The sequence below is a fragment of the Coffea arabica genome, chromosome 5e (genome assembly GCF_036785885.1).
Source record: "Coffea arabica cultivar ET-39 chromosome 5e, Coffea Arabica ET-39 HiFi, whole genome shotgun sequence".
Lineage (NCBI taxonomy): Eukaryota > Viridiplantae > Streptophyta > Magnoliopsida > Gentianales > Rubiaceae > Coffea > Coffea arabica.
This window is the reverse complement of record NC_092318.1, coordinates 42,833,351-42,848,371: the sequence shown is the minus strand read 5'-3', so window position 1 is coordinate 42,848,371 and position 15,021 is coordinate 42,833,351. Positions and strand designations below refer to the sequence as shown.

General features: G+C 33.8%; 1 protein-coding gene across 4 annotated transcripts; it reads left to right on the top strand.

The window, feature by feature from the left end:
- Nucleotides 1–7,452: 7,452 nt before the first annotated feature.
- On the top strand, nt 7,453–13,183 carry LOC140003867 (probable beta-1,3-galactosyltransferase 2). 4 transcript variants are annotated; one of them, XM_072048697.1, is made up of 12 exons: nt 7,453–7,673; nt 7,791–7,964; nt 8,668–8,764; nt 8,860–8,933; nt 9,045–9,256; nt 9,377–9,440; nt 10,203–10,275; nt 10,375–10,495; nt 11,349–11,436; nt 11,527–11,652; nt 11,758–11,867; nt 12,733–13,183. In XM_072048697.1, exons 2-12 carry the CDS (start codon nt 7,849–7,851, stop codon nt 12,879–12,881), a joined length of 1,230 nt encoding a protein of 409 aa, XP_071904798.1. In that variant the 5' UTR covers nt 7,453–7,673; nt 7,791–7,848; the 3' UTR covers nt 12,882–13,183. The 4 variants fall into 4 exon arrangements, with proteins under 4 accessions (XP_071904798.1, XP_027061572.1, XP_071904799.1 ...); XM_027205771.2 differs by having other exon boundaries at nt 7,453–7,964; nt 8,869–8,933; XM_072048698.1 differs by having other exon boundaries at nt 7,453–7,964; nt 8,866–8,933.
- The last annotated feature ends 1,838 nt before the right edge of the window (nt 13,184–15,021 follow it).

The window sequence follows — 15,021 nt, the reverse complement described above, 5'->3', positions numbered from 1 at the left end:
GCAACGCTACCTCCCAAATAAAGACGTCATTATTCCAAGTATTAAAACAACTTCGTTACAAAAAGCGATTGAAAATGTATGAGATATATCTGCGATCAACACAAACATGAAAATCGTCAGCAAAATAGAAGATGCGTCATCTTTTACTTTGTTTCTGTCACATAGAGATGTGAAAATTGTTCAAAAAAAAAAAAAATAGATGCGTCATCTTTTACTTTGTTTCTGTCGCATAGAGTCGTATATAAATTAGTCTTCCTACCTATGCTTTTATCACATTAATACATTCTCTACATTTTTGTATTTTGTATAAATGACTTCTTTGCCTTTAACGCTTGAGTTGCTCTTAAAGTTGGCTCAGGCATTTACCCAGAATTCGAATTAACTAGTCAATTTCGAGTGTCTCTCCAGGGCAAAATTTTAAGATTGAAGAAAACATCGACACAAAGAAGAGAATGTGTGCATGTAAATTAATCCCTTTAATTTTTAAATCTGTTAGATTACAAAGTAGAGAAACTTATTTGGTAGTTGGAGCAAGGAATTGATTCAGAAATATAGAATGGAAATATGTATCCCCCACCCAACTAAAGGAAAAAGGAAACACCCTCTAGAACTTGTATATAAAGTAAGGAAAAAGTTAAATGTAAAAGAAAGCCTTTCAACTTCCAGTTTGGTCCAAATTGATTTGGACTGAGGAGCTCATGGGATCACATGCACAAAGGCAACCCCAACCCGCAAGCTACCTACTGTTCGGTGCACTGTATAAAAGCATTAAATGGTTTTTAGAGGAACTCATAGACGACTCAATGTGACTAGGCTCCGTACTAGATCAAGCAAGGTATCTAATACCAAATCCAACGAATTCATTAGTTCCAGTTTTAGTTTAATTTTGATTAGCACTTCAAAAAATCAAGCACTAATTTTTCTTTCCCTTTGAAAAAATTCTTGTTTGGATTGCCATTTTTCTCCAAAATTTTTTTGTATTTTCGTGAACACATTTCTAAAGCATTACAGTATATATTTCCACGAAATTTCCAAAAAGTAGCAATCCAAACAGGCAAATATCCAGGGAATTTGCTAGCCCATCTTTTTTATACAATTTTTTTTTATTAGTTTCATAGATACAGATTGAAGGAATTAGATTGTACTTGGAGAAACAATATATTTCACGAAAAAAAATGGACTTTGTCTTGGTGGTTTATACAGAAAAGTATAGTATTTTTCTTGAAATTGTGTTGAGGCATTTTGTTCTTTGAAATGTTAACCAGCTGAGATTTATTATTGATGCATGTTAACACAATACATGTATTCCCAAAGGTCATTTCTTGCAAGATATATGTGTTTCTTTTGTGTAGAATCACATGCAAACTAGACCTATATCAATAATCCAACCTGAATCCACATTAAATTGTCTGTTTACTTAAGTAAAAGAATTGAAATGCAGAATCTAACATGCTGTACGTTAGCGTCCTTGAGATTAGAGATCTGACTTCCAATAAAACAATATTAATTTTCTTAATTAATCCAAACTTAAACATCCCTTTTGGAATCTTATCGATCAAGAATTTTTCGAAAATCGGGTAAAACTCAACTTCATTAATAGCAATCACCACAAAATGGTGAATTTAAACAATTGATGAGAGTAAAAAATTAAAATGTGTTTTCCGACCTCTGATTACTGTTCCCATCCTCAACCGACCAATAGCATCAGCTTCGCTACCCAAGTTTATCCACTTAATTTTATAATGAAATTGTAAACCCTATGGAGTATTTGTTAATGAAAGTTCAAGGTTTTGTTTAATGCATATTAAGGAACTAATAGTACATTATTGGCTTATTGCTTAGATTAAGGAGATAAATCCAAGATGCATGTTCTCTAGGGTTTCACTTCCAATAAAGATTATAGCGGTAAACCCTTAAGCTTTGAATTAATAAAATAAAGATTTGAGAGTTGCTTGCATCAATGCCGGAAGCATCTAAACAAACAGAAAAGTGTGATATGCTAATTTGCATTTCAGATTTGTACTGCCTGGTGGCTACATTGGCGTCACAAGGATAGCTTAATTGCTAAAAAAAAAAAAAAAATTTATTTAATTACTTTATTTTAGTAGATTTTCTATTAATTAAACTAGTGTAATGGCTCGGTGTTACTATTAATTTTTTTTTGTACAAGAACGACATTGATATATTTCAAAGAAATTCTCTAGCTCTGCCATGCATGTTCTCCTATAGAAGATTTTGCTAATGAGTATTGATTATTGGTCAGAAATGGTTGGGAGATACAATAATGTTAATCTTTCTCAAAAGGTAACCAAGTGCTTGGCTTCATTTGGATCGAGGGATTTGACGAAAAATTTAAAATTCGTTCAAATTACTCTAATTATTTGGATTATTTAAGAGATTTTTAAATTTATAATTCACCAATTACCAAAATACATTTTAAATACCATAATAATTTATAATTTATAAATTCAAATACCTTCTAAATAATCTAAATAATTAGAAGGATTCGAGAGGATTTCAAACCCTTGTCAAATCTCTCATTCCAAACGAAGCTCTAGAATTTAAATTCTACGGAGTAACATTGATTGCCTTATGAATAATTTGGAGTATTTGACAGTCCAATATGCTTTACATCCCTATAGAAATTGTTTCTCAAAGGAAAGTTTTACTCAACTAATATCACATGCATTACCAAAATATTCTTCTCCTAATGGTCTCATAATATCTCAAGAAAATGATTGCACATAAAAGTCCTGCATCCAGCTGCAGCCTACTTTCACATTGCTTGTCTTCCACTAAAAAAACCAAGGAAATTTTGTCACAATAATTGCCAACAAAAAATAAAATAAACAATGAAAAAGGAGAAAGGGATGTGTCGAGTTTTGAGTTGATCAAATGACCATCATTTGTTCAACTCAAAAGAAAGATTAGACACACGTATATGGGAAGACCATGGACAAGAAAAGACTTAAAGTTATTATTGAAATTTTGGGACAGTCCATTTAGATTGTTATTTTTTGAAGTTTTTTTTTTTTTTGTAAAAAAATATAATAATTTAATATAGGTAAAATAAAAAAATGATTGAAAAATATAATTAAAAAAATATAAATATTTTTTGAAAAAAAGTTTCAATTCAAATATTTCTTTTTCCCTTTTCCAATTCTCAAATTTCCCCCTTCTCTGTTGGAAAAAAAACGTTGAGAAGGACTTGATCTAATAACTAAGATTGAGAACTTAAGAATAAAAGTCTTGATTCAAATTTCTATTCTCTTCACCGCTTTTTAAATTCCATTGTTTCTCGCTGCAAAAAAAATTAAAAAAAAAAAAGAAAGAGAAAAAGGAAAAGACCGTCAGTGATCACAACATTGTGGGACGTGTCAGATGTGAGCTAGTGAGGTGGGGCCCCAAGCTCGTACAGAAATCTCCAGCATCCACGTGAGAAAGAATGGACGGTGTCAGTTGACCGACGGATAAAGCAAAGGTGGCTTCACAATGAATCAAAGCCACAAGTTACAAATTCACACATTTCCAAAGGCTTTAGAATCATCACGTGCCCTTCAAAAGCTTTCAGTTCGACCCAGTTGGAATGTCACGTGCCGTCAATCATTTGTTGCTCAATTGGGTCCGGGCCCAAAATTCTTCTTTATTTAATCTTTAGACTCTTCTTCTTGTTCTTTTTATCCCCTCTCTTTTTGAAGATCTTATTTGATTTTCATCTTTTTGACTGGATTTTCCAGTTTTTCAGATGCTTATTGTCTAGAAAAGAATGAAACAGGATAGTAAAATTTCTATTCCATTTGCTTTTAATGATTGTAGAGGTTCAAATAGTCTGTTTGGATTGAAGATTATTTGAGAAGTTTCGTTTATGATTCGTTTGGATTAAAAGATTTGACGAATAATTTGAAAATATCTCAAATCGCTCTAGGTTATTTGGATTAATTGGTAAGTATTTAAAGTTATAGTATATGAATTATTTAATTTTATTTAAGCATTAAAATAATTAGTGGATTATAAATCCAATTACCTCCTACGTAATTAAAATAATCTTGAGAGATTTGAGAGAATTTCAAATTTTACGTTAAATCCTTCAATTAAAATACAGTCTATATTATATTATTTGGAAAATAACAAAAAAATAATATGTTTATGAAATAATTTAAAAAAAAAACCATTCTCAACATGAAAGACTAAATACATGACCATATAATCGTATCAATGGATGTCATTGTCTGAATTTGGTATGAGTACAAATATATTGTACCTCTAGCCTCTTCAACACTGCATCTTTGGTTGGCCTAATCTTTCATTATTGTATATGTCAAACAAATCACATAGTAATACTAGTATATTAAGGATATATCCAAGTTTATGATTTTAACCTTGATCTTCTTAAGATTCAAAATAATGAGTATTTCTTTTGGGGGCAATTTGAAACAGAAAGGTGATATAGGTAATTTTAATAGCTGACAAGAAAATAGTAGGTTATGGTTAAAGTTTTCCCCTTTGGATTGCAATTCTCAAATAATTACATTATAGCATTTTTTGAAATGTGGTGTATGTGAAGTTACTGAAATTATTTGACTACGATTAGAAAATGTGCTTGGAGAATATGCAAAATAATTTTTCGAAAAAGTGTCTCAATCTTGGGATCCTAGGTTTAAGTTTCTTCAATGAACTCAAAAAACACCCCAATAGTTTCTTTTTTTTTTTTTAAGAATGAAAAAAATCACAATAGATGAATGATGTACGTATGCTGTACGAGAAGAAGTTGTCCAAGGTCAAAAGAGAATAATGTTTATTATATTCTATATAATAAACAAGAAAACAGCGAATTTGTGCTGGTGATTACTTCCTAGGACACGCTATAGCCTCCCCTAGTACGATATAAGGCCAGTTCCAAAAGTGGAATGATAACTCAAATTAAATTTGTATATAACCCCACCTAATCTTCGAGATTAATTCGCCTAATCATGGGCTAATTATAGTTATACACAAATGTTTTCTTTTCCCTGAAATTAAGGAGAAGTCATAAGCAAACCAGCAAAGCAGTCAACAAAAGTTTGTGCCCAAAGGGATTAATTGCATCAAGTCAACTGAATTTGTTGAATAAACTATTTCTTGACCAAACCCTCGTAATATAAGCCAGGTCTTTCTTTATCAATCCAAGAAAGCAAAGGAAGTAAAATATATCACAGAACATGGTCAACTAGCTACACTGTTGACTCGCTAACTTGCGTAATCCTCTACGGTTAAACTAAACATTAAACTAATTAACAGCTATTATTTACATATAAAATCCGGCAATATGGTTCAAGAATTCAGGAAATTAGGAAATGCTCTTTTTCACCTTTCTAGATGCAATAAGGATTTACAATATGGTGCATATCTAGTCTCTAAAAAGTATAGAAATTACATAAGTTTTATTTTTTAAACCTCCTACCATCTCTACATCCTTTTTATCCTCAACTATCAAGTTCAAGATTGGGATTCGAACCCTGAATTCACAGCAGAAAGAACTCTGAAAACCATTTTCTAGTCACATAATATATATGTAAGTACCCGGACATGTAAATTACTATACACTACATATATACGTATGAAATTAGCAAGTCATTTTCACAATTACGTACATGTCATCCAACGAGGACCACGCAGTCAACCTTCTCATTCATTTCCAAAAAAAAAAAAAAAATCCTTCTCATTCCTATTTAATAGTTTACCACATATTTTTATTTGTAAGACATATATGTGGGTCTATTAATAAATTCTTGTGCTTCTTTAGCCAAGGACAAAGACTTATGTATCGAATTGGCAAGTCAGGGAAAAGGAAAAGGAAAAAAAAATGAACACAGAAATACAAAGGCAGCTTCATTGAATGTGATGCTCTCATGCTCGCTTTAGGACTTCGGTTAACAACCTCAATCTTCATAAGAACACACTTTTTTCCACGCTTAAACAAGAATTAACTTTTTATAAACTGACAGTTGCTACTAAAGGTTAAAAGAAAAACTCACAAAAGCAACATGTCGGGTAAACCATTGAGTATTTTTTTTCTTTTTATTCAGTTGTAAGTGTGTTCATGAATATACGTATGCATGTATGTATATATGTGTATATGTATATATGTTAGTAGGTTTTATCCGTCCAATTGAAAAAAGTTGAGATACAAAACAAATAAAAAAAAGAGAAAATTCAATGTTTATTGTTTTACAAAATTTGGATATGTTGAGGGAAGTTATGCTTTCAAAATTCTAGAAAATCCTAGAATAATAAAGAATTTTGGTGATATCCTTGCAATCTAATAAAATAGTGCATAATACAATATTATGTTAATATCAAAGACTTCTTGCAGGTTTGCTCCTCATTAAATGTCACTATTATTGATACACCTACGCATTTGGTACTGTGCGTACATAAAGTCAATTGACGAGTTGAGAATGCATCAATAAACAAGAACCAATCTACCGCGATCACTGGAGGGGTAGTAGGTAGGATGATATATGAATTTGAGAGGCTATATGATAAAAGTGGAAATATCTATTCCATTATTTATGAACAATTCCCCAAAAAAAAAAATTAAGAATCATGAGTATAATCACTGAGATTGGCGCAATAATTAAGAGAAGGCTCTTAAAATTTTTCTCAATTTTAATTTCAGAGTTCGAATATTGTGATTAGTCGTTACTAGTGAGGGAAGGGATAGGAGGATTAGAAAGAAAAAAAAAAAAAAAAAAAAAAGAGAATCGTGAGCAGTGAATGGAGTGAGAATCTAGTTCCTCGCACCAAAAGAAAAAAAGAGAAGATAAACAAAAGAATCAAATTCATCTGTTTCATCTATTAAAATATTCTCATTTTACTATATAGTCTTTTTTTTTCAATATTTAATAGTAGCTGGACCTATAAACTCACTAGAAACTCTAATTCATTTTTTTTTTTAGATTTTAGAAAAAAAGATAGAATTATAACAAACATTCTCAAGAACTTTGGATTTCTATTAAGGTTGATTTTCTAGAAATTGAAAATCACAAATCTAGAACATATTCATGTAATGAATTCTTATAACCATAACTAATTTTGTAAAATCATAATTAAAAAGTCGGCTTCGAGCAAAAAAAAAGAAAAGAAAATGATAATAGTTGAGATAATATAAAATAAGAGTTCGACTAGCCACCCATTATATGGGACAAATAAATTTCGAAGCTCTTTTCTCAATTTGACAACAATGTCTAATGATTTCTCTGATTTATTATTAAAGAATAGCATTTAGTTTTCTTTTTTCTTCATGAAGAAGACAGGATGGGATAATGAAAGCTGCCCATAAATTCACATTCAAGAAGATGTGAGGCACTTATGCAATAGTAAAAGCAGTTAAAGGACTATTTTAATAGGGAAGGTTCGGAAAATGACTGTTTGGTAAAATTGGAAAATTATAGAAACGAGCAGTTAGGAAGTCTTCTCTCACTTCTGTTCCAAGTGCCTTCCCTGCAAAGTGTGCTACGAAGGCACTGTTAAAAGGGAGACAGAAAGAGAGAGAGAGACAGGTAGAGAGAGGAGGAGAGATAATAACAAAGCAAAAGATAAAAGAAAGAAGGCAACAAATTAGAAGTGCAAACAAGGCATCCTTTTCCAGCATTTAATAGTTTGCAGGCTCTGTTTTTTCCAGAATTTTCTGAGTTAGTACTGGTTTCTGGAGCTGACTTTCTTGTTAGAAACTCTGATTGAATTCTGAGCATTAGGGGGAATTTTGATTCTGGGCTCTTTTGTTTTGGTTCGTTTGTCGCATTTGGCAGATGGGTTTTTGGTGAAATTCCATTTGGTTGAGTGAGACGTGAGAGAATTGTATAGGAAATGTCTTTCAAGAGCAGAGGAGGAGAGCAGCAACCATCGAGAAGCGTCATATCTCAAAAATGGACTATTTTTCTCTGTATTGGTAGTTTCTGTGTTGGAATGTTTTTCACTAATAGGTAAAATTTGAATCTTTTTTTGCAAATACAAATCTTCTGTCGGTTTCTTGAATTTTGCTGAGTTACGATTTTTTCTTGATGTCGGTTTTTAGTTGTTGTGGGCTATCCAGTTCTTTAGACTGCATTTTTGGTATTTGATAAAATTTGCAGCTTGTTCGGATACAATTCGTTGCTGTTTCGAGGAAATTCGCGCGTGTTTCAGTATTTTCTTGATGATTGAACCGTACCATTTCATGGTGATATGTATTTCTCAATAAGTTGGGAGGTATTATAAGTTTTGAGTCATTTTGGTGTTTGAATTCAATGATGGAGGCTGAATTGAGTGGATTGTCGATTGGTATTTAGCAATTTCACGAATTATAATCTCTCGTCTTGTGTTTTGCGTCTTGTTATGTTTTTGACTCATGCATGATGGCTTGAATTTGTTTATTTGTTGGCCAGGGTAGATTTTAGATCTGAACTGGGGAATTTTCTTTTAAATGCCTTTATCTCTAACAAAATCTTCATCTAATGTATTTTATACTTCCCTATCTAAGTTTTCATGTTTCATGCCGACTTCTCTTTCTTCTTCTCGACTTCTTTTTATCTGTGTCTATATTGCATACTTTGTTTGTTTTTCAGTTTTGGCGTAGCTTTTGCGTGTTTGCACATTTCCAATATTGATATAGGATAAGTTTACAATATTGAACATCATTGTGGACAGAATGTGGGCGGTGCCTGAATCAAAGGGTATCACAAGAAGTGCAGGAGTAGAAGGAGAGAGCCTAAACTTAGTTTCAGAGGGTTGTAATCCTAAATTTGTGAGTACAATCTGTTCTTGACGGTACTATGTCCCTTACAGCTGAATTTACTCTGATATTTTTTCTTGATTATATTGTGATGATTCTGCTTCCAGTTGCAGCAGAAGTATGTAAAAAGGGATTCTAAGGACATTTTGGGAGAACCCTCTAAAAGTCAGCAAGCCATACAGTGGGTTCTCTTCCGTTTTTCTTTTCGGCTTAAAATGTCTTATTTTCTTGGTGCACCTCAGTTGACATTGATTTCTTCAAATTGATCTTTCTTCTTATTTCTATGTTGTAGGACATTGGACAAGACAATTTCAAATTTGGAGATGAAGTTAGCTGCTGCTAAGGCAGCTCAAGAGTCGATTCTCAGCGGATCTCCAATATCTGAAGACATGGAGAAGACTGGATCGTCTGGCAGAAGAAAATATTTTATGGTTGTGGGAATAAATACTGCATTTAGCAGCCGAAAAAGAAGGGACTCTGTTCGTGCAACATGGATGCCCCAAGGTTTGTGCGTGCTTTCTGCTTCCCTTTTCACCTCCCAGAGATCTAGGACAATTTTCTGTTAGTCCAACTTATTTCTCTGAACTGGTACTGGATAAAGTAATGCTTCAAATTGTAAAATAGGTGAAAAAAGAAGGAAAATGGAAGAAGAGAAAGGAGTCATCATTCGCTTTGTTATTGGTCACAGGTGATTTCTACATTCTTTGGACGTTTCAGTTATCATACTTGTTACTTCATCGTGTTTATGAACGCGTTTGTTTGAGTTCATCATATTGCACCTGTTCTGTGCCAACACTTCTTTACATTGAAACAACTTCTTTAAATATTATTAGCTGAATATAAAGACCATCTCCAAAAATGGAAATGCACAGAAATAGTTACATTCTCCAATTGATCCAGAGGATGTAGTGGAAGGATTCTGTCCTTCAAAAATTTTCGTGTTTGAGGTTCAGAGCAAGTATAATCTGACTAACTTCCAAAATGCCAAAATTAATATGATTCTGATTTTTTTCTTTTAGCTTTGCATCGAATTCTCTCCTTCAATTTCCTTAAATTGGAAAAAGCCAAGATCTGCTGAGAGCTTTCTCACATTGGATTTGTCACACTGACGTAGAAAAGGCCCCGTTTTTGGTAATTCTTTGGTTGGAATGGGGGAAAGATCATACTCTTATGTATTCCAAGCAAAAATCTGAATCTCTGCACTGCTAATTTTAACTGTATGTGTGAAAGCTTTGTATCCTTTTTAGTTCCAGAATATCATGTAAGCAGGCATGCTTGAGTTGAGTAGATAGAGCAACGGTTGATATTTTCTTTCTGATTTTGGATCATACGCTGAAATTACTCTCTAGGATTTCTTGTGCTTCATCTTCTTGATGCAGGTCTATAACACGTATTCCTTTTCTATCTCTGTCCTTTTATCTTATTTGATTTCTCTACTTTGACAATGCAGTGCCACGTTAGGAGGAATACTGGACAGAGCTATTGAAGCTGAGAACAAGAAGCATGGAGATTTCATGAGGCTGGTAATGGTTCTTATGCTCATCTTGCTGAAAATGCTGCAACAGACCGCTTCTGTCCCTTGTACAGACTAGATCATATTTTCATTTCTGCCACCTGAGCAGGATCATGTTGAGGGATACCTTGAATTATCTGCAAAGACAAAGTCTTACTTTGCTACTGCTGTTACTATGTGGGATGCAGAGTACTATGTCAAAGTTGACGATGATGTGCATGTAAATATAGGTACGTGAGGGCTTATAAGACTCTTACTTTTCCTATATGAACTGCAGCATTTTCAGATTTAATTTGTTTCTTGCATGTTTTGAATTTATTCTATTCTTTATTTGGTAGGGTTTAAGATGATCCCTGTAGGAGAATAGTTTTCTGTAGAAATGTTTTAGAGCAATTCTACTTCTCTTTATTTTATTTGATTAATATTTTAGAGTTGATACCCTCCCTTGAAAGGTCTGTTGCACACCAATACTACTTCACTGCCTTTTGCACCACAAATTCCAGTGAGCAACTTTTACCTACCACTTTCGTCGCTGCTATTGCCGTCACTACATCCACAGCTATGTCATTGGTCATAGCTGCTACAAAATGACACTGCAGTGAAAATAGTAGTGGTGAAGACAGTAATCCGGTGGTTTTAAACATGTGCCATTGTTGATTCTTGGTGATACAGATGTGAATTAATGGTTGTAGAGATAAGTAACAACTTACCTTTGGCGGCTGGGGATTGGAACTAATGCAGGAGGCCAAAAACAATCAATGGGTTGAAAAAGTATGTTTGAGTGCCAGTTCAGATGTTCCTTCATATGGGCTTTATGGTGTTTTAAAAATGAGTTATGCCCCCTGAAATTTGATGGTCATTCTTAGACTAGACAATGATTATGAGAAAGATAATCTCTAAAGCAATTGGGTTATAATCTTTTAAGCAATGGGTCATTTTTCTTGTAAAAAGGATATTAGGTGTGAGCACATCCCAGTGAAACAACGCCAGTTGTATTATAGCTTCATACAAATTCTAGCATCTCCTTATCCATTATGTTTGTTGACATGATCTAATCTTTTTTTTTTCTTGAAATTGTTGCAGCAACACTTGGTGATACTTTAGCAAGGCATAGGAAGAAACCAAGGATATATATTGGTTGCATGAAATCTGGACCAGTGCTTGCTCAGAAGTATGTATAAAATCGCATCCATGTTGATGTGCGTTGAATATTGAGAAGTAGCTTTAGCATCTAACATTCTACTTGGACTAAATTGAACAGGGGAGTAAGATATCATGAACCAGAATATTGGAAATTTGGGGAGGCAGGAAACAAGTACTTCCGTCATGCTACAGGACAATTATATGCCATTTCAAAAGATTTGGCTACTTATATTTCTGTCAACCAGTTAAGTGTTCTTGTGAAAAGTAGCCTTGCGATTAGAATCGAGGCATTTTGCGATTTTCACTTTCCTGAGGAAAGTTTTGATCATTATCTGCATGATGTATACAGGCATGTACTGCACAAGTATGCTAATGAAGATGTGTCTTTGGGATCTTGGTTTATTGGGCTTGATGTGCTGCATATTGATGATCGCAGATTATGCTGTGGAACTCCGCCTGGTAAGCAGCTTCTTCTGCATAGTTTTCCAGTGTTCATATATTCCTTGTTTAAAAATTATGCAGAACTTACCATATAGATGCTAATTCTGATCAACCAAGCAGTGTGACATTTTACATGAGTTCAAGCACCACGGAATTTGATATGTCAGACTCTCTTAGATCTTGACAATATGTTGAACACTAAGTCTGGTTTTCCAGAAGGATTCCTTTTGAGCTTTCATTTATATATATGAGTACGGGTGTATATGAAGCAGGCAAATTGACATTACCATCATCATATGACTAAAATTGCCACCTCTAGAACAACTTCTGGAACACTTAGTTCATAGCACAGCCATAATAAATATAATTATCAGCGTTGAACTTCAATATGAATCAAATTGGAAAATCTTCTGGTTGAAGTTTCATAGTAAGATGGAATCTCAAGGGTAACATTATGAGCTTAGCTTTTCTGAGATGTTGACAGGCACTTCTTTGTTCAGTTATGCTAGAAATCACATGTCCACGCACAGATTTTTGTTATGTGGGTTCCAGAAACTGCATTATTCCTGCTTGCCACTTATGAATTGGGGACAGATTTATGTAATAGTGATACTTTGAGCTGGATCTGGGCAACAAACTTTTTTTTTCCGTCTTTCACATGGGGGTCCAAGTGATAATTGATACCTTAAAACAATCTTGGATGTGGGATTTAGTCACATAGGAAAAATTTTGTTACACTTTTACTGCCGAGGACTTTATGCATGGCCACTTTGTTCATCCCAAGCATTCTGTTTTACATAATCATCAATTAATGATGGTCCTACTTTCATGATATCCCTCTTCTGACCAGAGCTTTCCTTTCGTTGATAACTTGTTCCTCTAGATTGTGAATGGAAGGCACAAGCTGGCAATATCTGTGTAGCTTCATTTGACTGGACCTGCAGTGGCATCTGCCGGTCTGTAGATCGGATCAAGGAGGTTCATCGGCGCTGTGGGGAAGGTGAAAATGCTATTTGGACTGCTGCTTTTTAAGAATTACCAGCCATTTCTTCCAATCTCAGGAAGTAAAAGGAACGTGAACTAGGTGCTAGTTTTCTGTGTCATGCAAGAGAATACAGGGTATAGAATGTTATATACACAGTGGGAAGAGAGAGAGAGAGAGACAGAGAGCCTAGCCCTTCTCCATTTTAGTAGAGAAGGTGGCTGCCAAAGCAGTCGATAGCGGGAAAATGGCTTTCAGTGTACCTTTTTTTTACTGCTCAAAAAATGCTAAATTGTAAGACATAGTATGTATAGATAAAAAGTTAATAAATGCAAGATTTTTTGTGCTCTTACTTTCCCTTTTTCTTAGATTTATTACTGTTTCTTTATCTTTTGCAAGTAACTTGATGATGATGGCAATTTTTTTTCTTCTTTACTAGTTACTGCAATTTTTTGTATGCTTTGCCCTGTTGCCCCATATGACTTTCTGATATCATGTATCAGCAGAAGTTCTTGTTTATGGGAAATGGATGGATTTACAGCAAAATCTATCAATTGGATTTGTAAGAAAATCTAGCCCATTTGCCCCCACCATAGCTGGTGAATTCTTGACTGAGCTTTCCTTAAATAAAGTTAAATTGAAAATTTTCATTCCAATCTTTTGGTGTTTGAAACCTAATACAATTTGTCATCACTCCAAGTCAAGAAATAAACAGAAAAATGATTATACAAAACAAATTTGAAAGTAAATTCTGCCTGCCTTGCAGTCCTGATGCTCAGAAAATCCAAAGCAAATTCAATATCCATGCCTGCACCACATTCTTAAAGTCTATGGTCCCTTCTTTCCTTAGCATATTCCATTTATGCAGCCTATGGATGATGTGCTTCATTCCCTGCAGTTACAGTATCAATTTGTTGTAGAAATTAAGCTACTCTGAAAATGACAATCTGTGATATCTCTGCAGTTATGAGCAAGGATTTGCACTAGAACGTGGTATCCTAACTTGTAGACCTTCTTGAAGACCTTATACACTTTTTCACAAGCACAGGAAAATGTTACTGAAAAATCTAGATAACACGCATAATTGAATTGGTAATCTAGTACAATCTCTATGCTTATCTCACCTGGATTTTGTTAAGGAAAGGATAAAACTATAATTAAGAAGACGAAATCTAGGTGAATTTGACATTAAAGATAAAAAGGCTGAAAGGTGACAAACTGTGATATCTTTTGTGAACAATTTGCAGCTTGCCATGGCACAAAAGATGAAAGGGCTTGATTTCTTTCACTTGTCAAAGTTCTGTACAAATTTGGATATGAAGTCCTTATCGAAAAAGTGAGTCATCTTATTTGATTGTTCGGTTTTTCTAATTACTCAAAAAGATCAATCAAGAAAGGTACAGCAGCTGAATGATAAAAAGTCATAGTATTAGACATGGATTTTGTCTTTTCTTTCTCTTGGCCTAACATCATAATGCTATCTAGCTGGATTTTGGAACCAATAATAAGGTAATATGTACTTTGATCTGCTAAAGCATTTACTCTATATGCACAATTCTTCTGTTTTTTTTTTTCCCTTTTTATTCCTCCAGGCATTATGTAGGAAACCAAATATGAACCTTGATCAGATAATTTCCTTTGTGCTTTTTGAAGAAAAAGAAGGGACAAAAAAAAAATGAACAGTGCTGCAACTTTAGAAGTAATCAACAAATGCACCTGTAGTTTAGTTGTGATTCTGTGCAGTAACAGGGTCAAACTAACCATCTGCATAGTTGATTTTCCATCTCCCCTTGCTATATCATGCTTGAAAACTTCGTCATATCCCAAAATTGACGTGCCATCAAACATTTTTCACAAGAAAATGAGCATTACATGTAATAAGAAGATATAGGAAAAATTAAAGAAAGTGATGTATGGAACAGAAATAATCTATATATGCTAATTAAGAGGAAGGCAAATTGTCCATGATGAATATAAAGCTTGAAAATATTGGATAAACAATACAACGTGATATTGGCACGGCTCAATAGAAAAGCTGGCTCCATGCAATTCGAACCCTACTTTGCCATTGAACCGCACCAATATCCCGTAAAATCACAATGTTTACAAGCCTTTGTTCCATTTGAAATCCGAGAACCCCTTAACATGATGAAGGATGAACAAGTATTGAGGCAGGAGAAAGGAAAAAGA